Source organism: Xiphophorus couchianus, chromosome 12 (genome assembly GCF_001444195.1).
Source record: "Xiphophorus couchianus chromosome 12, X_couchianus-1.0, whole genome shotgun sequence".
Taxonomy (NCBI): Eukaryota; Metazoa; Chordata; class Actinopteri; order Cyprinodontiformes; family Poeciliidae; genus Xiphophorus; species Xiphophorus couchianus.
Window position 1 is genome coordinate 25744236 of NC_040239.1, and position 27406 is coordinate 25771641.

Sequence of the window (27406 nt, forward strand, 5' to 3'; positions counted from 1 at the left end):
AGGTATTTACAAGAAAAACAACTATACTGAATTATTCTTATTGTGTGTATGAGTTGCTTGACATATTGAAGTGAATATCGTTTTGTAGAATAGTTTTCATTATAGTTCTATTCATTTTCTTAAATATATGCCCTCTATTCTGTATTTGTTTACTTTCGTAGTTTATTTTGAATTTTTTATGCGTTTCTAGTTGTTTATGTTGAACCCCAGGAAGAGTAGATGCAGGGAATTGCAACTGCCAGGGATCCACGTACAAGGAAAAAAATGCATAATTTTATTTGTGCGAACGCTTCCCTCTGATTCCCCTCTTTTCTTTGCAGTTTGAGAATGAACTCATAACAAAATTGGATCAGGAAGTCGAAGGAGGTCGAGGAGATGAGCAGTACAAAGTCCTCTTGGAGAAAATGTAAGATCAGAGCAAAACAGAGAGTACTTCTCTCTCAGCTTCTCTCTCAGTCTTTGAAGTACACCGTGTCAACGCTAAAGCTAAAGCAACTTCATTAAATTTATGGCGAACTACACAGCAAATGTGATTTTGAGTCGGTTGCCACACGGCTTCCTGAGTTTCACGGTGGACCGGTGTTTGCTTGTTAAGATTGTTGGAGCACTGCAGACGCCACAGATACCTGTCCCAGTCCGGAGAGGAGCTGGCTCTGCTGCTGAGCAGCCTGCTGGAGAACCTGCTGGCGTACCGCACCATCACGCACGACGAGAGTCCCGAGCACCGCATGAGCTGCACCGTCAACGTGCTGGTGAGCCTGAGGCCTGCAGCCTGCTCCCACTGGAAGGCGGTGAAGGGCTGGTTACTGTGAGGTTCTGTTAGAAACTGTCTTACCCGCTGGCTGATGCTAACGGCTGCTTCAGGAGGAGTCTGCCGCTTTAAAACAACTCTTGTCTTAAAAAGGAAACAGAATTTAGTGAATTTTTAAACCGTTCCCCAAGTTTGTATTAGACGCCAATCAATGTGCTTTCTGCAGGTCAGATATTGACCGCTTAGGAACCTTTCACTGAACATCCTGTTGTGAATTATCTGTGAATTTTGTTTTGGCAGTATTTTACTGTTAAAGGTAAATGAAATGACTAAATCTTTTTTTTTTTTTTAGATTTTGTTTGCAGAATAATAAGGAATTTATTAGTAGTAGCACCTATAGCATTAAAGTTAAAAAAAGTTATGGAAACATTTTAATTATATTCAAATTCCAATCCTTTCTTCTGACTTAAAAACAAAACAAGCAAATTTAAAACTTCTTAAAACTTTTCTTTTTCTTGACTCTTAAAAAATAATAAAAACATATTTAATATTAATAGCTAATGGCTTCCGATGTGAAATAATGCACAATGCAATATTCCATCACATTCCCTAAGAGATTTCCCATCACAATCCTTTTGCCTCAAAAAATCTCAAACAATCCCGTTTGACACTACTCATGTAATTATTTCCAAGAGGTTAAGAGACTGTTTCTAATGAAACTGTTCTTTTGCCTGTAGAATTTCTACAAAGAAAAGAAGAGAGAGGACATTTATATCCGGTGAGTCAGAAGGAATCGGTGAGGACGTTTGTTTTTACCCTCGTCTGCCTCTAACTTCTCTGTTCTCTCAACCAGCTATCTGTACAAGCTGCGAGATTTGCATCTGGATTGCGAAAACTACACGGAGGCCGCATACACGCTGCTGCTACATGCTGAACTACTGGAGGTCTGTCACTCTCCAGACTCCTAGAAATCATTTTTTAATATTCATTTTTCTTTCAGCGTCTAAGCTCAACCAGTTTTTCTGTGCTTTTTTGTTTCGGCGCTTGCAGTGGTCAGACAAACCTTGCGCCCCTCATCTGATCCCTCGGGATGGGGAGCAAGTTTGGACCCAACAGGAGCTAAAGGAGAGGCTCTTCCAGGAGATCATACGCTACTTGGACAAGGGGAAGGTAACTACTTAGCATGACAAAATAACCTCACCTTTAGCTTAGTCTGTGGTTGCATGGCGAAACCCACAAGGAAGCTTGCGTCAGCCCAGACTCCTGCCACAAGATGCTGTGTCGTAACGGCCGACCATTTATTAACCGTGCAGCTGGAGGCAGGTGGCGGTCTGGGTTGTGCTCCGGCTTGTTTTATGGTTCCTCCCCCTCTGTTAATTGAGCGCATCCCTGTCTTGTCAGATGTGGGAGAAGGCCATCGAGCTGGGCAAGCAGCTGGCCAAGATGCACGAGATCCACATGTTTGACTTCATGGAGCTGAGCGAGCTGCTGGTAAGAGCGAGCGGGCTCGGCAACTAAAGCGTCCGAGATTTAAAGTTAAAAAAGAATTTAAATTCGGATGTAAAAGTTATTCTTTTGCAAAAAACCATTAAAGACATATACCTAAAACCGCCTACAAGGACAAAGAGCGTTCTTCTTTTCAGCTGTATTATAATTGTTTCTTCTTCTTCTTCTTTTTCAATTTGTGACCGCTGACATACTTGCAACAAACTTAATTACATCATGCTGCCTCAACGCCTTTCGTCGTCGCAGAAAAAACAAGCCAAGTTCTATGAGCAAATAATGCACGCCATGCGGCCGCAGCCGGAGTACTTTGCTGTCGGATATTATGGCCTTGGATTCCCTTCTTTCCTCAGGGTAAGAAAATGATTACCTGTTTCAATAAATGGAGACTTAGAGACAACCTCATATTGCTGGGCTTATGCAACGGGTTGGCATTTTGAAATATTTCTTGGGGCAATGTGCAATAATTCCAATAAAGGTTATTGGCTTTTTGATGCCACAAGAGAATGTCAGAATGAATGCAGTCTCGTTGAAGGTTTAATCATTTCCCCCCCGCACTCACACACACACACACACACACACACACACACACACAACCTCATTAAGTATGTAAATTAACCTTGATGACAATTCTTTTTGTTTATAGGCTTTGATTTGATGGGTTACACAATATTTCTTTTTTTTTCTTTTTCATACATCCTGCAGAACAAAATGTTCATCTACCGAGGCAAAGAGTACACGTGGCTGGAAGATTTCAGCTTAAAGCTGCTCTCTCAGTTCCCAAATGCAGTCCGGATGACGAGCACAGCGCCCCCTGGGGACGACATCTGCAATTCACCTGGGCAGCGTATCCTTCAGAAGCCAAGCACTTGAAAGTTATCCAGTCTTTTTCTCCCTAAAATTCACAACATTCTCTGTTTTTATAATAATAAAAAAAACACCTACAGCTACTATGGAATTCCTTAGATCAAAACATATTCATGTGATAGAATGGCCCAGTCAAAGCCCAGACCCAAATGGGAATGAGAATTTGTGGTGAAACCTCAAAGTTCTCTTGATCCGATCTGAGTTTGAGCCGCTTTGCAAAGAAGAACGGGCGGGAAAAAAATTCTCATCTAAATGTACAAAGCAGTTCTAGTGAAACCCTTAAAGACAAACCGCCGCCCCCAAAAACCATGAAAGCCTAATAAAATAAGTTGCAGTTTGTGGTTTTAACGTGACAAAATATGGAAAAGCTCAACAGGGATGAATCCCGACGAGGTATTGTGCTCAGAATAAACGGTACCAGCTCGGTACAACGTGTGTTAAGTTTCCCTTGTAAACATTCAGCTTCAAGTACCACTCTATCTAATTGCAGCCTCGCAACTTCCAACGAAAAAGAAAGGGGAAAAAAAAAAAACACAGAATGATTCAGAGCAATTTGTCTCGTCTTGTCTCGCTCGTTGTTTCTGGTTTTCATCCTTAACTGAACTGGACAGACATCCAGTGCTTCACTGTGAAGCCTGTTCTCACTGTGCCACAACGGTTCAAAGACAAGGGGGTTCCAGAGCAGATATTAAAGTGTGTGACACAACATTTAAAGGCTGATTTATTTCCTATTCAATCCCAGGGTGGGGGCGCAGGTGGGGGTGTAGTTCTGTGGACAAAGTGCTAACTCATCGCTGTCCTCTCTTGTTCTCCTGCAGCTATTATAGACACAATGAAGTGGACCAGTTCCAGTACTCAAGGCCCTTCAGGAAAGGTGAAAAGGACCCGGACAACGAGTTTGCTGTGAGCACTTTTTACATTTATTTTTATTCTTGTTCACACCAGCCCTGGCTAGTCCCCTTCAGTTGGACTGCAGTTTGTTTTACTAGACTTTGCTTGGGGAGGCGTGAACGTGCAATCAAACTCAACTCTGACGCGGACCAAAAAAAGCGAACAGTGATCCGCCTAAAAACCTCGGTCTCGGTTTGTATGCATATGTGGATGCCATAGCACTGGAGACCGCTCCAAAAGCAGGAAGTGAACTATATTGCAGGGCATTCTGGGTAAATACAACCAAAACAAACGTGAGAGTCTAAGGCTAGCGGGAGAAAGTGCTTGTGCCAAAGACAAAAAGAAATCCAACCACCGCTAAAATCTGACACTACTTCTTCTTCTTTTAGTTTTTAACGGCAGCTTGCATCCATCTCTGTCTCACCACTGCCATCTTTCTGGTTTTTCTACCTTTTCTTTCCTCAAATTCCCTCATTGAGTCCAAATGAAATGCTTTTTCTTTCCCTATTACTACATAACTGAGCAACCACGTGATCCGACGCTGCTCCATTTTTGTTTACATTTTGTCACGATGCATTCATGTCTTCTTCAAAGGTTTTCATGTCGTTTCCTTCATTAGTTTTTGGTGCAGCGCCGCCACAGACGGGGAGGAGAACAATTTTGTCAATTTGTTTGGTTCGTTTGACACAGCGCAGCTGAAAATGTAACAAATGTTGCAATTTTGCTCCCCAATTGGACTGAGTCAACTGGACTATTTCAAGACGATGGAAAAGCACAAATTTGGAGCAGCAAAAAAAAAAAGTCCTTAAATGAATAAAGCAATGAATGTCTTACCCCTTGAGCATTGTATTAATATTCTGCCCCACAGACCATGTGGATTGAGAGAACCACTTACATCACCGCCTACCGCTTCCCTGGGATCCTCAAATGGTTTGAAGTCAAATCTGTCTCGGTGGTGAGAAGCAGCCCTCATTCCTAAATCATGTTGTTTTGTTGTATTGTCGTTTCTTAAGTTATTAATGACAAACGCTCTTCGTGTCAGGAGGAGATCAGTCCGTTGATGAACGCCATCGAAACGATGGAGATGGCCAACGAGAAGCTGAGCAACCTGGTGCAGCAGCAGGCCTGCGACCGGTCACTGTCCATCAACCCGCTGTCCATGATGCTCAGCGGCATCGTCGACCCCGCCGTCATGGGCGGCTTCTCCAACTACGAGAAGGTCTGGCTTTGTGATTTAGTATGACAGATTTGCTGCAGAGTGCACTTTTTCTGTCTCCAGTGACTGGATTCTTAAATATTTCATGTCATCTATGCACATATCCTTTCTTTTATTCAATATCTACAGAACAAACACGAGTGACTTTTTATTAATTAATACATTTTTTTATTTTCTTTTTGTCTTCAGACTCCACACACTTGACTTTGGTGGTCAAAGGGCACTGCCACTTTGACCTTTCCGAACATCTTTTCGGTTGAGTCTTAAATAGTCGTAAGGTAGTAATAACACGATCTCATGCGGATGTCTGCTTGGGTAGAATCATAATGCGCTGACATTTAGCAATCAAAAGGTCAGACTGGGTGGCACTGAGTGTGAACTGGAGAGGCATGCCGCCGCAAGGTGCTAATTTTAATTTGGACTGCATCAAATCAAATGCGTAATTTAACTGAGTCATCCTGTAACCTGGTTTAGACTCACAACATAGAAACAGAGATTTTTTTCATCACCTTTGTTTTTTTTAACAAAAATAATAAGTGCCATGTAACAAAATGAGTAATTTCTCAGTGTTTAGCCAACAAACAGAGAGGCCTTAAGCGTTTTGAGTAGTGAAATTCGCTCCCATTGTATGTTTTTTTTTTTTCTATTAAGTGCTTTTCTGCGTCATTAATGAACAATAATTGGATGTACGTTATGACGCGTGAATCTACTAATGACAACAGATTTAATCAAAATAGTTTCTGGCCTCCATGGGGAGTGGTGGAGGCCTCACATCTGAAAACTCGATACAATTTTAATATTCTTAGGTCAGGACAGGCTTAAATTAGCTATGAAATATTCTGATTTTATTTAAATATTCTGATCAATATTTTCCAAAATAAATGTTATAGGTGTTGTATAACCAACCAACTTTTCAGAACTAAATCAATGCAACACGATCAAAATTAATTTTTTTCATTCAAGTGAGGGAAATGTTATTGCCTAATTTTTGAGGTTTTAACAATCTTTCAGTGTCATGTTCCACATCCTATACTACTAATTCTCAATTTCTTCAATCTTTGTCAATTTTTCTACCAAATTAGATGTAATTAGATTAGAGATGTGGTGTCCATTTTCTGATCTCTGGCTTTGTGAACTTCTCATATTTTAACTGACTCCATTTTTCTGTCAATCAAAAAATGATTTTCTTTGCATTGCAATGTGCGAATTAAAAATCTAATTTTTTCACTTTTTATTCTCAAAAACAGGCCCAGGTAACAGTTTTGCAAGCACAATAAACTCTTCCAGGTGCTTTATCTATGTAAATACAGCACAATGAAAAAAGAATTAGAACACATCCCCTTTCACAAGACTAAAATTTACTCAAATGCGTAACACGGTGTAAGGATTAATTTATTTATACCTAAACAGGAGTGCGCCTGCAGTGATGGATCCTCAATGCTTCGTATTAGTAGAGCTGCTGCTACTCAGTTACGCAATTGAAAAAAACATTTTGACAGATGTCGTTTCTTTTTAAAACAATTACCGGCTCATGCTAGTGACATTTCAAACCGTCTTTTGCCTATTATTTCATCAGTTAGCATGATTAGCATTACTGCCTACAAATAGCAGCTCTGTGTGTATCTTCTAGATAATTTAGGCTTTTACTTTAACTCTGAGAAACTCCTCTACTCTTTCTTTTTTTTTAATCCTGGTGAAGAAAACAAACCATTAAAAAAAACGTAGATTTCTAGTTCTAAATCTAGCTTGGTGACTAGACTCCAATTTTATTTCATATTTGCTCAGACAGAAGCAAACACACAAACTGATCACTCAGATGTGTAATCTGGGCCCTGATCTCAGTCTTTTCTCCCACTGTCCTATATTTGAACTTTCCTGTCAGCTTATTCTGTTGTAAAATCCTTTTATGTTTTTTCGATGAATATCTTTCTGCTAAGAGAGTAAAGCAAAGGTACTCAGTAGTGAATAACTGGAGAGGCTTACTGATTCTCTTAAGATCTGCTTTAACAGAATAAAATTTTTATCTTTTGTTTCCTGTTAGAAATGTAGCGACCGAGACAAAACTATTTCTCTTAACTGATCTCATAGCGAACGCTGCGCCGCTCTGCCGCTACAGTAACCGACAGTAACGTCCTCTCCAACTCCTTCAGCTTCATATCCTCCGCTTCCCTTTATAATAAATGTTTTTATGTCCACAACAATATCGAACCACCGCTCGATGCCAAAAGCTTTTACTCCAGTGAACACTTTCTGCTTCTTACTCTGCTGAATAATAAGTGAAGGAGAAGATTTCTGGATGAAGAACAAGAAGACTGAAACCTAGATTTCTTGTGGGTTTTGTTTTTGTTTTTTCGACCAAGCACACAGTTGAAACCAGATATTTATTTTTAATGTATAGAAAGATATAACTTTTATTTATTTTTATCACTGTCTGACAATAAATCAGCCCAAACTTTTCTGGTTTTAGGTTTGTTAGGATTCACGGTTTAATTTTTATTTGCTAAATCTTGGAGTAATGATCATATTTTCCGAGATTTCTTTTTAATCCTGAAGTATGCATACAGTAAGACTATTATGACTGGAAATTTTCTACGAAATAGTGACATCATGACTTTGCAAGTTCCCGAACGGGAAACAATTTATGTACTTTAAAACACTTTAAATATACAATATTTTTAAGTGACATGACAAAAAATCTAAAGAAATGTAAGCCAAGATATTGAGACGACAGTTGTGCACCTGTCTTACCTCATCCTTGGCTACCACTTCCTGTTGCCCGAAGATGCCACATCTGCTTAAGCAGTTCTAACAATAATATGCAGCTCTAGGCCACATATGAAAAACCAGCCTTCACACGGTTTACGGAAGGAAACGTGTTTTGTTTCCCAGAGGTGAAAGTATCATGATGTGACAAGTGAGCATCAACTCCAGAACAAAAGCAGTAGACCTTATAAAGACGAAGAAAAACAAGAGAAGTGCCTGGAGAGCCAATCAGAGAGGAAGAAGTCATTAGTTCAAAAAGCGACATAGAAAGACGAGCTGCAGTTTGCAAATGAACTCAGAGACAAAGACATTAATATCTGGTGTGATGAAACTAAAATTGAACTCTTTGTCCATAACGACTAGCGTTATGTCTGGAGGGAAAAAGAGGAACCTTTCCGCCCTGATGACGTTGGGTGTTTTCCTGCTGGAGGCGAGGAAACTTGATGGCACCACGAAGAAAAAAAAAAACATTAAGTGGAAATATTGAAGACTTCAGCCAGGAAGTTAAAGATCCGGCACAAATGGAGCCTCCTAATGGACAGTGACCGTATGTTTACCATTAAATCAGTCGGTGTTTTGTAGTGGCCGACACAAAATCCTGCTGTCAGTCCTGTGCAGAAAAATGTGGTGGGAGGTGTGAAGGTGTGTGTGAGCACCTGACTCCGGTTCAGTCGGGAGGAATGGGTCAGTGTTCCAGCAAACGGAAAGATATCCAGAACGTTTTAAAAGAGGAAAATTTAAATGGATGTCTTTAAAAAATAATTCTATTAGGTTTGATTATATTTTATTAATTAAGATTGTTTTTGGTTTTTGAAGATTACATTTTTTTTTCCTACTAATTCTCTCCTTGGGTTTCCATAGTTCAGACGGCCATCTTGTTTAACCGTTTCAATAGAATTCAGGCCAATTCTACGACAAAATGTACGGATCAATCAGTTGTTTCTTTCTTAATTGTGAGAATGAAGTTGCAATATTAAAAGAATACAGTCGGAATATTTGGAGAATGACATAATAACTTTATGAGAACTCCAACACATACACGAAAAAAATGATCTAAGACTTTGCTTCATTTCTCGCTTTTTTTCCTCATGGTTTTAAAACTTTCTCCTGGTAACAGTGCATCTTTCGTTGCTAATATTACGACTATGTTGTAATTAAATAAGCTGGCTCTAATACTCGGTCGTACAACTCACAGAAGGGAGGATTGATATCTTGTCATTTGTAATATCTTTCTTTTTTTTTTAAGGAAAGACAGTTGGGAAAAAACATTTATTAACATTAGATCTCGCCTGGGTAAAACGAAAAATCAGAGATTACATTTTTAAGGCATGTTGCTCAGCCCTACTCTCTATCACTATCCGGACATTAAGCAAATGGAAATAATTCTGGTAATTCCAACTGACCTAAAACAGGAAAAGTTTTGTTTTTCATCTCAGACAGGGAAATAAAAAATGATATTTTTGGTAACACTTTATTTGACGGGGTGTGCGTAAGACTGACATGACACTGTCATGAACGTGATATAATGTCAGTCATGAAGATGAAGGAGTTTTCATGAATGTCTGACGGTTATCATGAAGTGTCATTTGATAAATAATGACACTTTTAATGCAAAGCTGCTGTGAAAGTTGCATTGAAAGTCCATTAAAAGTGCCAACTTTGCATTATTGACACTTTAAAAACCCCGTCAAATAAAGTGCTACCTTATTTGTTTTTATAAATATCTGGTTTGTTTTAACAGTATATTTTTATACCATAGAAATAAGGTCATACATGTTATTAAAACTGATGTGACTTAACACTTTTCTCTGCATTGGGATATTGCTGAGGATGATGTGGTCAAACATCACCAGGCTGCACTAATAAAGTCATCTAGCTGTCATTTAACAATGGATGCCCGCTTCTGTTTGACATGATTTCTGGTTTCCGTTGTGTTCGGAGTTGCGGAGTCCTGTTCACACGGGAGCGTTTTTGTAACGCTGTAGCAGCCGGCTCTATGTTGCTCGCAGACACATTTTCTAATGAGCGCGCTCAACATGCCGCCCAGTCGTCACCCAGTTTCCATCTTCTTCAGGCGTTCTTCACTGACACCTACATCCAAGAGCACCCGGGAGACCGCGAACGCATCGGGGTCCTTAAGCAGCTCATCGCCCTGCAGGTAAAATTTATCAAGAATCCTTGTTTTCCCTCTCTCTTTCGCCAGACACCTGTGCTCTACTTATGCCCTCCCTCGCTCCCAACAGATCCCGCTCCTGGAAGATGGGATTCGCCTCCACGGGGAGAAGGCGACAGAGCAGCTGAAGCCCTTACACAATCGTTTAGTCACTTGCTTCCGAGATCTCCGGGAGAAAGTGGAGAAGCTGTACGGCGTCATAACCTTGGTGGGTTGCCAGCTGAAAACTCGATTTCGTGCAGCGGGGTGCCAACTTTCGCTATTGGGCCTCTTGCCTTCCTATCAAACACTTCTCATTCAAAGGATAGTGTACATTATTTTAGCACAGGACCATAAATCTTCCTTTAGCGAGGCTTTTGCAACCTGTGCCTCGCTTGTCACTCTGAATCTTCCTGCCAAGATCCCACCACCCCTCCCTCTCTCCCTTCTCTGTCTCCCTCCACCCGCACCCCGGTGACGCTTAATCCCATTTGTGTGTCCCAGCCCTGCTCTCTGACTGAGAAGAAGAAGAGCCGCGTGGGCTCGGTCGTCGTGCCCTACATCATGTCTTCCACCCTGCGCCGCATGTCCACTGCGTCCACCTTGTCCAGCACATCCTCGGGCCTCTCCAGCGGCTCCTCGGACGGGGCCTCCTCCCAAGAGTCAGTGCCGCCACATCCTCACATCGCCCTGACTGATAATCAGACACGTTTTTTTTTTTTTTTCATTTTTCTTTAATTACTATTCTTGCATAAAACAGAGTCATTCGTCCCCTTTGTTTTACATTTCCCTGCGTCTGTTTCTGTGCCTCGGGTGGTTTCGCTAACCGCTCCTCGTCGGCTTGTCCCAGTGATCGCAGGGTTTCTGTTCTGTCCCGCTCCGAGGAAGACAACAGGATCGCTCGGAAGAACAGAAAGGAGTGGAGCATGAGCAAATCGCAAGTGCTGCTGGAGAAGCAGTCGGATGCAGATGAGGTGAGGCCTTATGTCTGTGCAACTGTGCTACGTACAGTTACACGGTGCCTATAAATAGTCCTCGCCCTCGTGGATGTTTTACCCTTCGTATTGCTTTTACATATCGACCACAATCGGCAAAACTGCTTTTTTGACAAAAACACATCTACAAAGTAGCAATTAAATGAAAAGATTTAACATGAGGTAAGTGCGTAAATATTCAACCCCCTTTAAAGCGACTCGCCTAATTGAACAAATCACGAGCCAACTGGTAAAAAATATTCTCGCAATGTGTGGATGGAAATCACCTGAGTGCAGTCACTGTATTATAAAGACACCTGTGTCTGGAAGGTCCGTTCACTGGTTAATCAGCATGAAGTCAAAGGAACACAAATCAGAGAAAAGCTTACTGAAACGTAAAAGTCAGGAGCTGGACACAAAAAAAAAGTCTCCAAGGATATGAACATTTTTGGCCATCAGACAAGACGCTATGTTTGACAGACCCTAAACACTACGCACATCACCACAAACGCATCATCTCTGTGAAGCACGGCAGTGTCAGTATCATGCTGTGGGGATGCGTCCTGGCAGCAGTCCCTGGAAGGTTCGTAAAATGAATGCAGCAAAAAAAATACAATAAAAAATAGGGAAATGCTGGAGAAGAGAACTACAGCTTCAGAGAACGTTTGTTTTCCAGTGAGACAAAAACCCAAAGCACAGAAATGCCTTGAAGACAGCGAGGCGGATGTTCTGGTCTAGTCAAAGCCCAGATTTAAATCATATAGAGAATTTGTGGCAGGACTTCGCAACCAATCCCCACATGACAGTTCTGCACAGAAGAATGGAGACACATTTCTATAGTTTCTACAGCACATTTACTAAATACTGACTTGAAGGGGTGAATATTTACACAGTCACTTATTTAATGTGAAATATTTTTGCTTGTCATTTGTAGAAATCAGTTTTCATTTTTGCTTTTGGTACTTTTTTTTTCTTTCCAAAAATGCCAAATTGTTTTGATCATGATTGATTTTTTAAAGCAATAAAAGGGCAAAAGATCCAAGGGGGTGAATACATTTTTATAGTTGCTGTATGTTAAGCTCTGGTTCCCTACCAAATTATCCATACCTCTGGATATTTTTCACTTTGTGTGATAACTGCATGCACTTGTGTATTTTATGACCAACAGAAAATAGTGAATAGCTGAAAAGAAAAGCGTAAAAAGAAGAGATTTCACTTGGCTTTCAACAGTTTGCCTAGATTACAGCTGGAAGTCATTTGGGGTGAGCGTCTGCCAGCTCGCATGTCTAGAGGCTTCAGTACTGCCTCCTCATCCTATAATCTGCCTGCTCAATCTCAGTCAGATTAAACAAAGAGTGCCTCATAAGATCCACTTTCGAGTTTTGCCACAAACTTTCAGTTAGATTTAGATCTGCAGTCTGACCGGGCCTTCCTAACACACTAATATTGTTTGGATTTGAACTGGTGCCAGGCAGTAAACTATTATATTATACCGAGGAGCAGAACACGACAATATTAATTATAAAGTTAGACTTTAAAATTCAGCAACTCAGACAATACAACCATAAGGACGGAGAAGAGACTGAGACCGGTGAGGTCGGTTTTCAAAAGTCTGTATTTACACCTGACTGAGATTGGGATTTGTACATCCATGTAGTGCCACTTGAGTATGCGGTTTCTTTTTTTCTTTTTATTTATTTACTTGTAATATGTAATGTCCCACAATGCTTATGGGAATCATGTGTTTAGTTTATGGCAAGTTTTGACCCAAAAAAACCCCCTTGTGTCTTGATGCTCTGACTTATTCATTGCGTTCTGTGATTCGAGACAGTTTATGCTAGCTGTAACTCACTTGCTAAAAATGTTAAAAATCTAGCTAGCAATAAAAAGCTAACTAGCTAGCTTCTTTTTTTTGCGACCGTCTTGGGCAAGTGCACATTTATCGCCAGTCGGCTGGACAAAGTTGGTCCATTTCTGTGGAGATATAGGTCTTAAGCTGTTTAAAGACTTTAATGGTCTTTAAACAGCTGGTTTATCTTGTAACCAGGTTGCTATGTATTGCAATTTTTTTTGCCCAGGTCCCTCTTGAAAATGAGATCTAGATCTCAATGGGGTTTACCTGGTTAAATAAAGGAATATATCTAAAGTCTTAAATTTGAGTTGCAGAAACCCTGTTATAACTTTACACTGCTAGAAATATCTCTACAACTCTCCATTTCATTCTGGAGAGCCCAAGTAGTCCCTCTAGCTGAATCTGGGTCTTTTATTATGAGATGAAGCTACACACGACCGTATTCACAGTTTAACTCACTTCTGATGGCAGCTGGTGTCAGTGGATTTTATTTAGGGGTCCAGAAGGAAACGGGGTTCAATACAGATCAACGCTGCGCTTTTGTGGTGTGCATTTTCAGAACCATGTATCCCTTTTCTTTTCATCTCACAACCGTTTGGGACTTGGTCTTGATTTGTCTCATAGAATCCCAATAAAATTCCAACGCGGTTGGAGAAGTGTGAGCGCTTTTGCTCATTTGAAGGTATTTTAAGTGTAATAGTGAAAAACAGAGCACTTCTTTATGGTTTTCTGTGCTTTTCTTGGAGATCTTATTTTTCCACGCCTGTTTTTTTTTCTTGACTCCCCCCCTCCCACTACCATCCCAGGTTTCACCAGACAAGCAGCAGAGACCCAAAAGTTTGCAGCTCGGTGACAGACGGCTCACCCTCTCCCTTTTCCAGGGCGTTTCATCCCAACTCAGCCTGTCTAACCAACTCAGCCCGCTCGCTGCCTCCCCACACACTCCAAACACGCCGCGCAGCTCCAGTACGTAGCAAAGAGCTCCTTCCTCTTCTGAGAAGCACCACACTGCATTTCTCCCCGTCTTAAAGTTCTGCTTTTCCACACAATAAAGGGGGGAACCTGACAGACTTTTTTTTTTTTTTCTTTCTGGGGTGTAAGCACATTCTGGTCTGCAGAGCTAATCAGGTCACACACATTCACAGACGGATGTGGTCTGAAGAGTTTTTATTTGCCCCTCCCCCTCGCTAGGTTATTCATCACTCCTCAGCGACAACGATGCCAATGCTATCGACACCCCAGGGACTCCCCCACCCATGCCTCCGAAGAAACCTCCGCACCAGATTGACAACCTCGCCATCTCTTCAGAGGTACATCTGCTTAGAGGAAATAACAGCCCCTCCCTAATGCATATTTAATGGCTAGTAAACGTGAAAATACTCAGTTTTTTTTTTATTGGATTTTATTTATATTTAAAGTCTTAACACGAACCTTTTTTTTTTTTCCCCACAGTTTGTCCCTCCGCTACCTGTGAAAATTGAGAACAAGCCTCCTCCGCCTCCTCCGAAGACTCGAAAGTCAATGTTCCCCTCGTAAGAGCAACACCCCAGTAAGGCAGCACCTACGCGCCGACCTTGGGAGTTTCATTAATTCCCTGATTTGGCTGTGATGAAAGCGCAGTCTCGTTTTAGACGTCATGGAGACGCCACAGTGGAGGTACAGCAGAGAACCGGAACATTGAGGGGAGAAGCAGGGCTGGCTTGTTTTCTTTGGTTTTTTTTTTTTTTTTGTTTAGTTTGAGTAATTTGCTTCTTTTCAGTTCACTTTGATTTCCAAGCTGTCCTCCGCTCTTAAATTTGAGTGATTATCGCAGCGTTAATCTGATAGGAAGGATCCGTCGTCAAAACAGCAGAACCGGATGCATGATTTGGGTTGTGATTTAAGGTACAATCTTAGGCTCTGTGGGCTTATTAAGGTAATGAAAGACTCATTCCCTCAAGATGGGTCACAGCAGTGCATTTTCTGTTCAATCAGTGGCAAACAAATGGAATGAATAATGGTACAGCGTCATGTTTTTATTTTTATGTTTGTGTATGGAGCGACACTGGATGACTCACTCTCCCTCTGGCTGTTTAACAGCATTCCCTATACAAAGAGCTGCATTAGATAAATGTCAAACTTAACTAATAGGCAGGGATTACCATGTACAGAAGGCAACTGTTGGTCTGAAGCGGAGTTAGTCTGTGTCTGTTGATTGTGTTCCTGTTTTGTTTGTGAAAGCGCAGCCTTTCATTCCGACCCGCCAAGGTTTCCGAGACACTGGATGGCATTATTGAATGTGCAGCAGATTCTGCGCTCGTTGCTAACGACGAACCCGACGCCGTACCTGTTGATACGCTACGCTGCGGTAGGCGGTGGCGTTTATTGGGAAGTGTTAACCAAAAAAAGAAAGGAAAAAGGAAACATTTGATACCACTGTCAAACCTGCTTAAATGTGGAGCCGGAGCCAAAAAGCAAACGAAACGAAGCGCGATTGGTTCGCGTCAAATGCTGTTAGTCTGCTTTGTGCAAAACCTGATGTTGAAAACCTGACGGACTTTTTTCCAAGTTTTGTGTATAGTTGTGTTGAAGCTCCCTAAATACGCCTTTAAACAATTTTCCTCTAACCTTTTATAACATCCACCATCTTGCAGCTGTCTCAGACCATCATCTTGACAAACATGTTGATCCTTAACAGGATTTGGATTTTTTTCCATTTATTGTGTTATGAAAGAAAAAGAGTTTTCTGGGTCCATTTTTCCTATTCAGATTTGAGCTATTTTTGATTTCTCTTAAACAATGTTGCATTGTTCAAACAAAACATATATACATGTCTAACCTTTCTGGGTCTTGGTCATTTTACCTCAAAGTCATCTATATATGGACCTTGTTTATTCAGGAAAAGTACACAAATGTGGTTTCCAAGTTTGTACTTTAATTTTTTATTCTGATTAATCTTTATCCCAATAACTCACCACTATGGCCAACCCAAATAAATAGAAATATATTTATTTGTCCATGTGCAAAGCATGGCATATATAAAAAATGTAGGCAAGTGGATAACGCAACACATACGTTTTGAAATTGTCTGTTTATGAAAGAGGAACAAAGTGACCAAGTTAGCAATTGTTATTTATATTTGAAGCAAAAGCAGCATTGTTCTCATTTTTATAAGATTTGCAAACGACACAATGATTACAATTTAACCTTTTAAATCGACTTCGCAACTTCTATTTGCAATTAGAGCAGTTAGCGTCAGAAAATCTGCAGTTAGATTACGTAGGTCTCTAATTCCAAAAAGCTGCCGAAATTTCCAAATCCACCTTTTCCCATGACGGACAGGTTGATTGCTTTAAAGAATCAAACATAGCAACTTTGGCGTTTTCTGTTAGACCCTCTTGTTATCTGCTGAAAGTCTTGCTCTCTCTCATTTTATCGCAGCCCGTGTGACCCTCAAAATAAGAAAATATCTCTTTAAAACCTTCTTGGTTCCGATTTATTTGATGGATATTAATGATGCATTCCATTTTCTCCTCAGAAGCAGGAATTTGCAAGTTTATAGTTCCACAGTAGATTTCCAGATGCTGAAATCCTGAGTGGGGGAAAAAGAAAATCACAGGTTCCAAAATAAAATATGGCCGCCTCGCATACATGATTGATAGTTCAGATGCATCTTGTTAAACTGTTTGCACAAACATTGTGTGGCCTCTGTTAATGAACATACTGCTAAAGTATTTGAAAGTCCAAATGAAATGCATTGCTGTTAGCGTCCCCTGCTAACTACGGTTAGCCTGAATATTAGATTCATTGATTAGCAATTCCTTTATTGTTTTATTTTTCTTCTTAACTTTACTGCAACTCTTGCTGGTGTTCCAACTCGGCAAAGGAGAGCAGTTGGGTCAGAGCCAAGGTACGACACAAGAGGTAAATAACATGCTAGCTACCAGAGCTACTTTGTGCTTCAATGTAATCTGCTTCAGGGAGCTCTAGTACTCTTCTTAAGTTCTTTTTATGTAGAACAAAATGAACTTCTTAAGTTCTTTTTTTTTTTTTTGGCTCTCATCGCCTCTTACTTCTACATTGTTTGGTGTGTTCACAAACTTATCTGTAACAGTAATTGATACCAAACTTTCCTAACGGTAACGCTAAAGGCTAACCAAGAGAGCACAGCTTGAGAAGCAGGGCCTTTAAAAATGACATAAAACCCAAATTAGATCTTGTTAATGAGCACGTTTATGAGGGTTTGGGTCCTCTGTCGCCGTGCTGAGCATGTCTGCTTCAGGCTCCCGGTAAATATTTATTGCAGGGGCATAAAAGTTTCTTGACAGGAGAGTAAATGAGCAAAGTTTCCAAATGTGTTTTTGCTGGGACTTTTAACGGAGCCATAAATACAAAATGTCTCTGGAGGTCACTTTAGCTTGAAAATTCAGGTGGTGTTTCTGTTCATAAAAAAATTTGTAAAAAACTTCTGAGATTTGCACAGCGGGTGTTTACATTATGTTGGAAGCAAAGTCATTTTACCGAACACTGTAAATCTTTTTTTTTATTATTATTATTATTATTATTTTTAAATAAGTAAAACAAATAATGTGCCTCCGGGGTGCTGAATCTGTTTTGATAGAGATCAAATTGAACTGATAATTATGTCTTTGCTATTTTTATTCTATTTTTAGACCGATGTTTTACAAGGGATTAATGTCATTGTATAGTGCAGATTTCTTTAAAAAGCAGAAATGTTTATAAACAGTGATTCTACAGACATATAGTGATATTTTTATAATGAACAAGCTGTTGACTGAAATAAAATAAAGATTAAAAGAAAAAAAAACAAGCTTAGCATGTCTCCTTTTGTTTGAAAAGTGTTTTCTCTCCGTCGCTTAAGTGCAGCTGTGCAACCACAGAGAACACAGGTTATCCTCTGTGGGTACTCCGATAGTGGTTTGGATGCTGATAGCGTGACAAATTACACATTCGGTTTCAACACATCCAACAAGCCGGCATAAAAAATAAAAAAAAAAGAAAACCCAGGTGATTTATGCTTTTCAAATACCACGGGTCAGATGAAGGTAAATGATGCTGCTGTAGCTCACGGTGATTCACACGGGGTTTGTTATCGACTGGGGTGGGGTTTATAAGATGTTTATGGAGGATGCACGCGTGTTTGTGTGTGTGTTTGGTTATGTGTGTGTGTGTGTGTTGGAGCTTGGGTCTGGCTAATCAGGATTTTTAATGGCCTGCACCCCTCCTGTCAGATTGTGAGGTAAGGGAGATAACTCTGCCAGGAAACCTCAGGAGCAATGAACACTTGTACTGATGTTCACTCATGCAAACAGAGCGGTGTTGTAGCTGCCAGCTTTAACTAGACGCTCAGGAACCCCTCTGTGGAAGTGGGCCTGCATAATGCAACATGCTTACAGCTTCATGCTAAATTGATTTTTTTTAAAAAGGAAGAAAAAAGCATGTTATTTGTAACAGTATCGTTCTTTTTGTTCCTTTTGGTGTCTTTCCAGCTTCTTTAACAGCTCAGGTTGACTCCAGGCCAGTCGCTCCGTCTGTGTGCCTTTGAGTTCCCCGTCTGAAGATTGGAAATGTGTTTTGTTAAACACTGTTGCAAACTTTTCTGAAAAGTTAAGAAAAAAATTCATTCTTTTACATTTAGTACAGTCACAGTAGTTGGATTAGCTCCACTGAGAGGAAAGTTCTAATACTTAAGCAGGAGCAGTGCCACCTTTTGGACGGCTGCATCCTCCTTTGCGGGAAAAGTTTGGAGATCGTTGCTTCCTGTTCCGACATGACTGTCAAACATTTCCCAAAAACACACTCCCAGCTGAGCGGGAACTGTTATAGACGTGGCGGCATCATCCGGGTCGCTGAATTTTACACAAATTGGACAAGCTAAAATATTTGGCATTAAAGTTCCTTATCTCAAAGTGTTTGTCCAAATCGGAGCCGTTGCATTTCCCTCACTCGTACAGCAACAGCAGCACAAGGTTGATGCTGATCACTGGAAAGAGAAAAATGGACAAAAATTTCAGTCTCTAGATGTGCAAGGCTGGTGAAAAAATTAATAAAACCCAGAAGACTTGCAGCTGTAATTGCAGCAGAAAGTGGTTCAGCAGAGCATCGACTCGAGGTCCTGAATACAGATGCACACCACACCTTTTTATTTGACTAATAAAAAATATAGTTTTAAATGTGACATGTGACAAAATGTAGCGTTTGCGTCCTTTTTACATACAGCGTCTGATGTGCGTTTGACTCATTTCACCACAATCTGGACACGTTGAGGCATTCAAACTGAATTAAAAAGCCCATCAAGCAGCACAAAATGTATTGGGGGTTTTTTTCTTAAAGGGAGCTAAAGGCTAAAACATCTGTAGTTAAATCTGGTCTGGAACCTATATATAAAAAATGTTCATTATCGGGCAGCAGTTTTCTCCAGCGGTCTCATCTTGGAGTTTTTGTGATACTTGTGTTCAGAATACGAAAATCATCTGTGTAAAAATTCGTTCAGGTCAAGGTAATAGTTTCAACCACAGCCTTTCAGTGCCGTTTCTGCTCTGTTTCCCTTGTTTCTGTTTATATATATATGTGTGTGTGTGTGTGTGTGTGTGTGTGTGTGTGTGTTTACTCGTAAACTGTAGGCACAGCTTGGTGCTGTGTCTGTCCAAGGGACACACAGAGCTGTCTCCCTGAAGCAGTGTGGGTTTTTTTATCTTTTTTTTTTTTTTTTTTTTAAATCAACACAGCTCCTTCGTGTGTTGCATGGAGAAACGCTTTGCTGTGATGCGTTTTAGGGAAAAGCAAACAGGGCGCTTTACTTGGAGAGGCGTAAACCACGTGAGGACGTTTGTCACGTAGGAAAGTTTGAAACATTTGGAATCGAGAGGTTTCAAACATCTCGATTAAAAGCAGATAAAAGGATTTTATTTATTTATTTTTCAGATCTAAAAATGTACTCTTTAATCTCGAGATGAATGGAATTCATTAATGTGTAATCTCTTAGTCAGCACTTTTTCCCCAGCAATCCTTTTGCAGAAGATATATATATATATAATATGTTACAAACCTTTTATTTGGATTCATCTCTATACTTTTGAAGGTGTTTCTTAAAGTGAATGATTTTATTCTCCTTGTTCAGAACTCGGTAAGCTTTCTAAATGACTCACAGCTAATTGATGAGCATGTTATGATGGCTTTTCCTTCATAACATGGATTACATACTTGAAATGATCTCTCCTTAGACTATTGCATATCGGTAAGCTTGATCGCAAAAACAGCTTGCAGCCAGAAACATATGTCATCTAGTTTTGTTTTGAAACTGTCTCCTCCTAAAAACCTTAACAAAAAGGTAAAGAAAAAATAAAGGAAGTTATATTCTTGTATTTTTTTTTTATTTTTTATGTCAAGTGGAAATACAATCCTTAATTCGTATTCAGATGGGTGCCTGATGATGTCACAAAGTTGCACTTACTAGGAGAAGCCAGGGAAGAATCTGTCCAGACAGAGAAACACTGGGGTGAGACGCTGATCGAACTCTTGATTGGACCTTTAATCACGCAACGATGCTCTGAACGTTCATCCTCATTTCCCTGTAAGTACCTTTAATTCCAACTTTGTTTTTTCTATCCAAATCCATCTTTTCAATGGGCAAGAGGCAGAGTACATCCTGGACAGGATGCCAGTCTATTACAGGGTAATAGAGAAACAAACACACACACACACACACACACTCCGTCACTATGAAGAGAGACTGATGAAGCCAACATGCATATTCTGTGGGAGGAGGAAGCAACAATACCTAGAGAGAACCCACACATGCATGGGATGAACATGCAAACTTTGTTCTTCATTAGTCCAATCCTCATTTCATGCTGCTGCACCCGACGATTGGAACAGTTGGTAGAAGACATGTAAGCCAAGTACGCCAACTTCAACACCAGCCTTTATCCACTCGGTAAAAACCAAAGTTTATGATCAACGCACCAAAACTGTCGACTTATCACGTCCATATCACGTTTAGGTAGTATAAATGTGGCTGTACTTTTTCTGTTTTCTGCTATTGTGTGGTCTTCTAGTGTTTTGTGAAAAAGGTCGCGACCTCTCATTCTCCAGTCAGCAGAACCCCGTCCAACGGTGGAAACGGAGCGCTTTGGTTCTTATATGCTAACATCCAGAAAAAGAGAGCGAGAGACAGAGAGAGAGCGGCGACGACTAGCCGTTAGCGTCCTGAGAGATTATCATCAGATTCTGTTGAAATTACTGATCTGTCCAACCCGACCAGAACCCTGGGGGCTGAACTGAAACGTTGGTTTTCTGCTAGCGGCGGTTTTCAAAGCGGGAGCCACCAGGGAGCGCTAGGGGGGCTGGAGGAAAGATTAGCACAAAAAAAAAAAAAAAACAGAAAATTAAATCTACTAAATTTTTTATCATTTTTTTTAAATTATAGAATCAAAGTTGTTTTTCAATCATTATTATGATATATAAGTTGAAATAATTTGCTGAAGTGTTATCCTCCTTGCTCATCTTTCACAATTTCTTTTCAAATTCATCAAGCTCATTTGCTTCTCGAGCTAACGCGGCGAAACGGAAAAGTTTCTGACACGAAAACGACAGCAGGAAGCGTCCAGCAGGCCTGCAGACGGTGGAGAAAACTGGAAGAAGAAAAAAACCTGTTGACTAAAATCAGAAGGTATGACACAACATTTATGCAATATAAAAGTAAAAATGATTGAATAGTGAATAAAAGTGATTAAAAAAACATTGCAGAAGTTGTTTCTTCACGTATTTTGTAGCGTCGTCTGTTGGTTTCTGAAGGAGCTTCCTGGTCAGAAGCTAATGCAGGTTGGGGTGCAGTCTGGTTCTGGTTCTGGTTCTGAAGGAGTGAGATCAATGAAACATACAAGAGCTGCATTATACCAGAGCTGAAGTTGGTGATGATCTGCAGAACTCTGGATCACACGGTAAATGGTTGGAACATGAATTGCTTGCATATCCTAAAACATCCATGTTTTTAACGAGCTTAGATTTTTTCTAATATCGGCTCCTTCTTGAGTTTCCTGTTGGACAGGAATCCACGTGAACGACTCGGCGTTGAGGAACCTCCATTAGAAAAGTGTTACACATCCAACATTTAGAGGTGTTCCTTTTTGAAAATGTAAAATAGCTGAATGATTTATGCTAAAATGATCAATCCGTCATGCTCACTGGTAGAAATGGATGTGGATGAATAATTCAGCCATGAATAATTTGTATGTAACTGTAATATATATATATATATATATATATATATATATATATATATATATATATATATATATTTACAATGTAGATATAAAAATTAATTTTAGAAGTTGATCTTACGGATGTTTTTTTTAAAAATTATTATTATTAATAATATTATTATTATTATCTAGTAAAAGACGGGACTTGTTTTACTTGTGTGAAGCGTTTTTCTTCCTGTTGACCCTCTCTCGCCTCCGTCGTGTTGGACCCAGCTCCTTCCTGAACGCCTACAAAGACTGGTTATGAAAGCAGAGGCCTCGGCACAACTTAATCCCTCTGCATCAAAGGAAAATATGCCCTTTCTCACTGTCCACTTGACTGCTGGAGGCCCCCCGTCCCTCTGCGCGCAGCCGGATTAACCGCATTATTGTCTCCCGGCTGTGAACTTCACTAGGTGGTGCCAAAGGCTGTGAGCTAATGTAGCTTCGCAAACAAGTCCGCCTTTTATATTCTTAAGAAACTTCTGTTTACTCAAAGTTTTTTTTTTTTTTTTTTGGGCGCTTGAGTGCACTTTGACGCTCTGCTTCCTCGCTACACACACACACACACACACACACACACACATATATACACACACATTTAAACCTAGCTGTCAACTGCAGCCACGCGCAGTCTTAAGGAGAGCCAATCAACATGCAGAGGAGGAAGAGGAGGAGGAAGAGGAGGAGGGCCCTCTTTTCTTCATCAACTTTTCTGTTTTCTCACTCGGAGGGTGTTCGGGAACAGTTCCAGCTCCTGGCGGCCCCACTGAGGTAGAGGGGACCTGGCTGAGGAAAACACTCTGGCCTGGAAGAAGGAGGAAAAAAAAAAAAAAATCAGGTTGTGTGTGCGGTCTTGTTTTATTAATATGCTCTGTGCTCTCACCGCGGTCGCATGTATTTTTTAACATTTAAGATGGGCACCGAGTTGCATCATGTCCAGCCATCCATGCTCGCAGACAGACTTCCCGGGCCTGCCTATTATTTGTCCCACTGAAATATTAACACTGATCGCGCCGAGGTAGGTAGGGTTGTGATTTGCGTGGCGTGGCGCTGTGACCTGCCTGCTCAAAGAAAGAAAAAGGAGGAGGCCGGTGTTTGTTCCTTCCCTAAGAAGCAAACAAACGGGATCCGTCTCTCTCTGTGACTCGGGAACCTGCGGCGCAGCAGGACATCAGTCATTACTGAAGCAGTTAGGAGGAAAAGACCTTCAGCACAAAGCTGCTCTGCCTTTCATGCAGCCTGACAATCTCCCACATGTCGTCACATTGTGCGACCGCGAACTTGGACCAACACAAAGAAATGCATTATTTTTGTAGCGTGGGATTAAAATGATGCATGTCTTTTGTTTTCTTTTTTAACATATTTTGCAGCTGGAAATCTACAAACGTTTATTCACCCACCGCACCAGCAGTCCAACCATGAGCCAAACCAAATGTTTACCTGCTGCTGCAGCAGGTAAACATTTGGTTTTATGGAGCTCATTAACTCTGACCATCACAGTGATTTTCAACCATATTTAGTGTTTGTTTTTTTTCCATGTAGGCCAAAAATAATTAAAAAGTGACTAGAGCACCTTCTTCCACACGGCTGCAGTGTCTTCTGCTTCTCCTTGGTTTTCACTATGATGTTCGTCCATAATGCGGTACAGCCAGGAGGATTTTTGACCTTTTTTAAAATTTTGGGCAGGACTGACTAATGTTCTTCTAAGGCCCTTACAGAGTAGCTGTGGAGATGGGCTCTTATCTACAAAATATATCCTACAGACAGCGTGGTTGATCTAGATTTTATTTGGGGGTATTAAAATTAAAGGGTCAGAACAGAAACACTTTACAAACTTTTACAATTTTCTTACCATAGCCCTCTGATTTACAGTCATGCGCGACAGCGAACTCATTGTAGCTAGAAAAAAAAGATTAATCTCAAAAATTTTCTAGAAAAAATAAGAACATTACTGAGTTTAAAGGTATAAAATTTGCTAAGAAAAAAATAAGAAATTTTGAGATCAACCTAGAAAGAGTGACCATTTCAGAAATTGAAAAGTTAAAATATTGCTAGGAAAAACTAAGAGTCTATTAATCTCAGATTTTTTTTTTAGAAAAATAATAATGGAAATTTCTGAGATAGAAAAGTCAAAAATTGTCCAGTTTTTTTTCTAGAACATTTCTGAGATTTTCTAACAAATTTTCAACATTTTTTTTTTTGTGCAAATTTACTTGTCTGTCTATAATTGTAGTTATTTGTTACTTTGTAACGTGACAGAAGTACAAGAAAGGTGGCATAACGTCTGCATTCTCATTTTTTAACCTTCGGAGGACTGCCGGGTGGAGCCTTTTGCTCGGGCAGCTTCAGGCAGGACAAACATGGATATGCGTCCAGGCAGGTGTTGATGTCGCGTATCATCGTCTTCCACAGAGTCTTCTTGCCGTAGATGAGGAGCATGGCCGTGACGGTCGCGTAGACGGACGTGATGAAGAGCGCGATGGCCAGAGAGTTCTCGTGTTTCACCACGACCTCGTAGTTGACGTACAGGTCGACGGCGAGGAAGATCAGGAAGTTCCCCGCCAGGGCCAAGGACATCTGGACCACTCTCATCTCCGAGCCGAGCTTCGGCGGGTGGGCGCCGTTGGTGCTGGCCTTCATGTGGCGCAGGTGGACGGCCAGGTGGACGGAGATCGAGATGCAGCACTTCAGCATGACCATCCCGGGCAGCACGTCCGACAGCAGCAGGAAGATCACGTCGTAGGCCCGTCCGACGGTAGACTCCGGCAGCAGAATCCCGCAGTCCATGTCGTTGGTTTCCCATTGGGTGCGGTTGTCCAATTGGAACACCACCAGGATCGGCGTGCAGGTGGCGAGGCCGAGCAGCGGGATGACGAAAACCGCCAGGGTGGCGTGCTTGAGGATGGCGGCTTGGATCTGGGTGTAGCAGTGGTTGGGCGTGCTGACCAGCTTGGTGCTGTAGTAGAACGTGAGGAAGCTCGTGTCCCAGATGATGGTGAACTTGAAGCTGGAGATGAGCACCAGCAGGATGGTGTAGAAGATCCCCACCATTTGGCAGTCGCTGTCCACCTGGTCCATGGTCATCCAGGCGTAGCACATCAGCTGGTAGGCGACGTCGGCCGCCGCCAGAGCCATGATGATGGTTTCGCTGGGACTCCTGTCCTTCTTCCCCGTCTGGTTCCACAGAGTCATCAGAAAGATGTAGACGTTAAAGAAGACGGTGGTGACAGCCGTCAGGCCCGTCAGCACCCACAGGGCCAATTTGCTCATTCCGAACGGGTCGGGAATCTCGGCACAGAACGCATCGGAGCCGTAAACTCCTGAGAGTAATTCAATAACGCCGCGTCAGGCGTCTTTGTTTGGGTTTGGGTGGGGGAAAACTCTGCGGCGGCTCGATTTCGCTGCGTTCAGAGAGATGACAAGGAGGCAAAAAAAAAAAAATAGTGATTAGGTTCACACACTTCAAACCAGACGATTCATCACTGGTGTGACAGAATAAAATTGGTCACAGTCACTGTCAGAGAGGGCGCCTCGGGACAAAACATATTTGGCTTTTGAAATACAGAAAACAAACCCAAATAGGTTTAGATAAACTCTTCCATTACGGTTTAATCTGAAATTTAGACAGTAACATGCAAATCGAGCTTCAATAAGGCAATGGATGTTTGCTAATTTATTTATTTATTACCTGAAATGAAGCTCCAGATGAATTGTTTCCCACTTCTTTTAACTCTAAAAGTTTTTAAATTAGTAGTTTTATCTGCAAGTGAAGCATTCTCCTGTCAAAGGTGAAGCCCTTTGAGTCAGAAATTCCCTCGCAAGGATTTATATCAAAGCATCTAATTTGCATCCTTTCCGACCTCAGGTAAGTGGTGAGGCTCAATTTGCATGGACTCTGGCCGGGCAGGATTTTTTCCTTGTTGTGAGCGTCCGGCTACTTTACTGTACGTCCATCAGCGCTGCGTGACGGCCCAGTCGGCCCACAGACCGCCGTCTGCCACATGCAAATGGTTGTTCCTGCAGCGGCGCCGCACATTTACAAACCGCAGACCAGCTGCACACCTGTTTACCTGATAAGGGAAGCGAATAATCACAAAATTACCTTTGGGAGGCGTCCATATGCAGGCGCCTTATCACTGTGCGCCGCGCGGTGGAGGAGGTGAGGTTTGTGGACAGACTCTCAACAAGTCTGAGCTCTTTAAATGGAACGCAATTTTATCTCTTTGGAGGATTTTTTTTTTTTTAACTTGCAATGATGAGAGACGATAAACCCCGTCCAAGGATGTCTGAAAACTACGGTGGCCGACAGGTGCAAATGCGCAGCAAAAGAGAAAACATGCAAACAAACAAAAAACACGCGCATAAATTAAATGCGGCAAGCAAAAAGCGAATAAAATGCAGCAAACAAAAAGAGAGACGCAAACAAAAAAGAAAACACCCCCGAATGAAATGCAGCAAACAAAAAGTGTTGAAAACGGAAGTGCTCCAGACCACTAGGGGGAGTCAAAGAAAATAGTATTCATTTCTATGGGACCAGATGCAAGATTCAGAGAAAGAAATTTGAAAGTAAAGGTACGTATAACTATATTTCTTTTCAGAAATATAGTTATACGTACTATATAACTATATTTAGTACGTATAAATACTATACGTACTTATATTATAAAAAGATACGCCGTCTTTTATAATGTTATAGAATAACAGAATAATTTATGGGTAGCGTGATAGACTTTGTGTCAGTCATACCGTTCTGGGCTCGGTCTCGATTTTCTTTGACTCCCCCTAGTGGTCTGGAGCACTTCTGTTTTCAACACTTTTTGTTTGCTGCATTTCATTCGGGGGTGTTTTCTTTTTTGTTTGCTGCATTTCATTCGGGGGTGTTTTCTTTTTTGTTTGCTGCATTTCATTCGGGGGTGTTTTCTTTTTTGTTTGCTGCATTTCATTCGGGGGTGTCTTCTTTTTTTGTTTGCGTCTCTCTTTTTGTTTGCGGCATTTCATTCGGGGGTGTTTTCTTTTTTGTTTGCTGCATTTTGTTCGCTTTTTGCTTGCCGCATTTAATTTGTGCGCGTGTTTTTTGTTTGTTTGCATGTTTTCTCTTTTGCTGCGCATTTGCACCTGTCGGCCACCGTAGAAAACAGCTTCTGTATCAAACAGGGAAGCTGCTCGTTTTCAAACTAAAGACAGGCGCTGTT

The 27406-nt window shown here is 41.1% G+C and overlaps 2 protein-coding genes across 2 annotated transcripts in view; one reads left to right on the top strand and one right to left on the bottom strand.

Annotated features, from left to right (window-relative positions):
• The window catches only part of dock5 (dedicator of cytokinesis 5), a 69366-nt gene extending 51964 nt beyond the window's left edge, over nucleotides 1-17402 (top strand). Inside the window, exons 33-51 of the mRNA XM_028033455.1 lie at nucleotides 321-406; nucleotides 596-752; nucleotides 1489-1529; nucleotides 1605-1695; nucleotides 1802-1921; nucleotides 2153-2242; nucleotides 2504-2608; nucleotides 2960-3101; nucleotides 3733-3814; nucleotides 3940-4024; nucleotides 4881-4967; nucleotides 5055-5231; nucleotides 10066-10149; nucleotides 10235-10372; nucleotides 10648-10805; nucleotides 10994-11117; nucleotides 13776-13935; nucleotides 14161-14279; nucleotides 14422-17402. Of these exons, the coding sequence (XP_027889256.1) occupies nucleotides 321-406; nucleotides 596-752; nucleotides 1489-1529; nucleotides 1605-1695; nucleotides 1802-1921; nucleotides 2153-2242; nucleotides 2504-2608; nucleotides 2960-3101; nucleotides 3733-3814; nucleotides 3940-4024; nucleotides 4881-4967; nucleotides 5055-5231; nucleotides 10066-10149; nucleotides 10235-10372; nucleotides 10648-10805; nucleotides 10994-11117; nucleotides 13776-13935; nucleotides 14161-14279; nucleotides 14422-14505 (2130 nt within the window). The 3' untranslated portion in view covers nucleotides 14506-17402. The remainder of the gene's footprint in view (nucleotides 1-320; nucleotides 407-595; nucleotides 753-1488; nucleotides 1530-1604; nucleotides 1696-1801; nucleotides 1922-2152; nucleotides 2243-2503; nucleotides 2609-2959; nucleotides 3102-3732; nucleotides 3815-3939; nucleotides 4025-4880; nucleotides 4968-5054; nucleotides 5232-10065; nucleotides 10150-10234; nucleotides 10373-10647; nucleotides 10806-10993; nucleotides 11118-13775; nucleotides 13936-14160; nucleotides 14280-14421) is intronic.
• A 7014-nt stretch (nucleotides 17403-24416) lies between these two features.
• tas2r202 (taste receptor, type 2, member 202) lies at nucleotides 24417-26502 on the bottom strand. The gene has a single exon (XM_028034477.1). It carries the CDS (start codon nucleotides 25482-25484, stop codon nucleotides 24507-24509), a length of 978 nt encoding a protein of 325 aa, XP_027890278.1. The 5' UTR covers nucleotides 25485-26502; the 3' UTR covers nucleotides 24417-24506.
• Between the last annotated feature and the right edge of the window lie 904 nt (nucleotides 26503-27406).

Excerpts from the sequence above, each read along its gene's own strand:
- tas2r202 (XM_028034477.1), bottom strand. The coding sequence starts at position 25,484 with ATGAGCAAATTGGCCCTGTGGGTGCTGACGGGCCTGACGGCTGTCACC.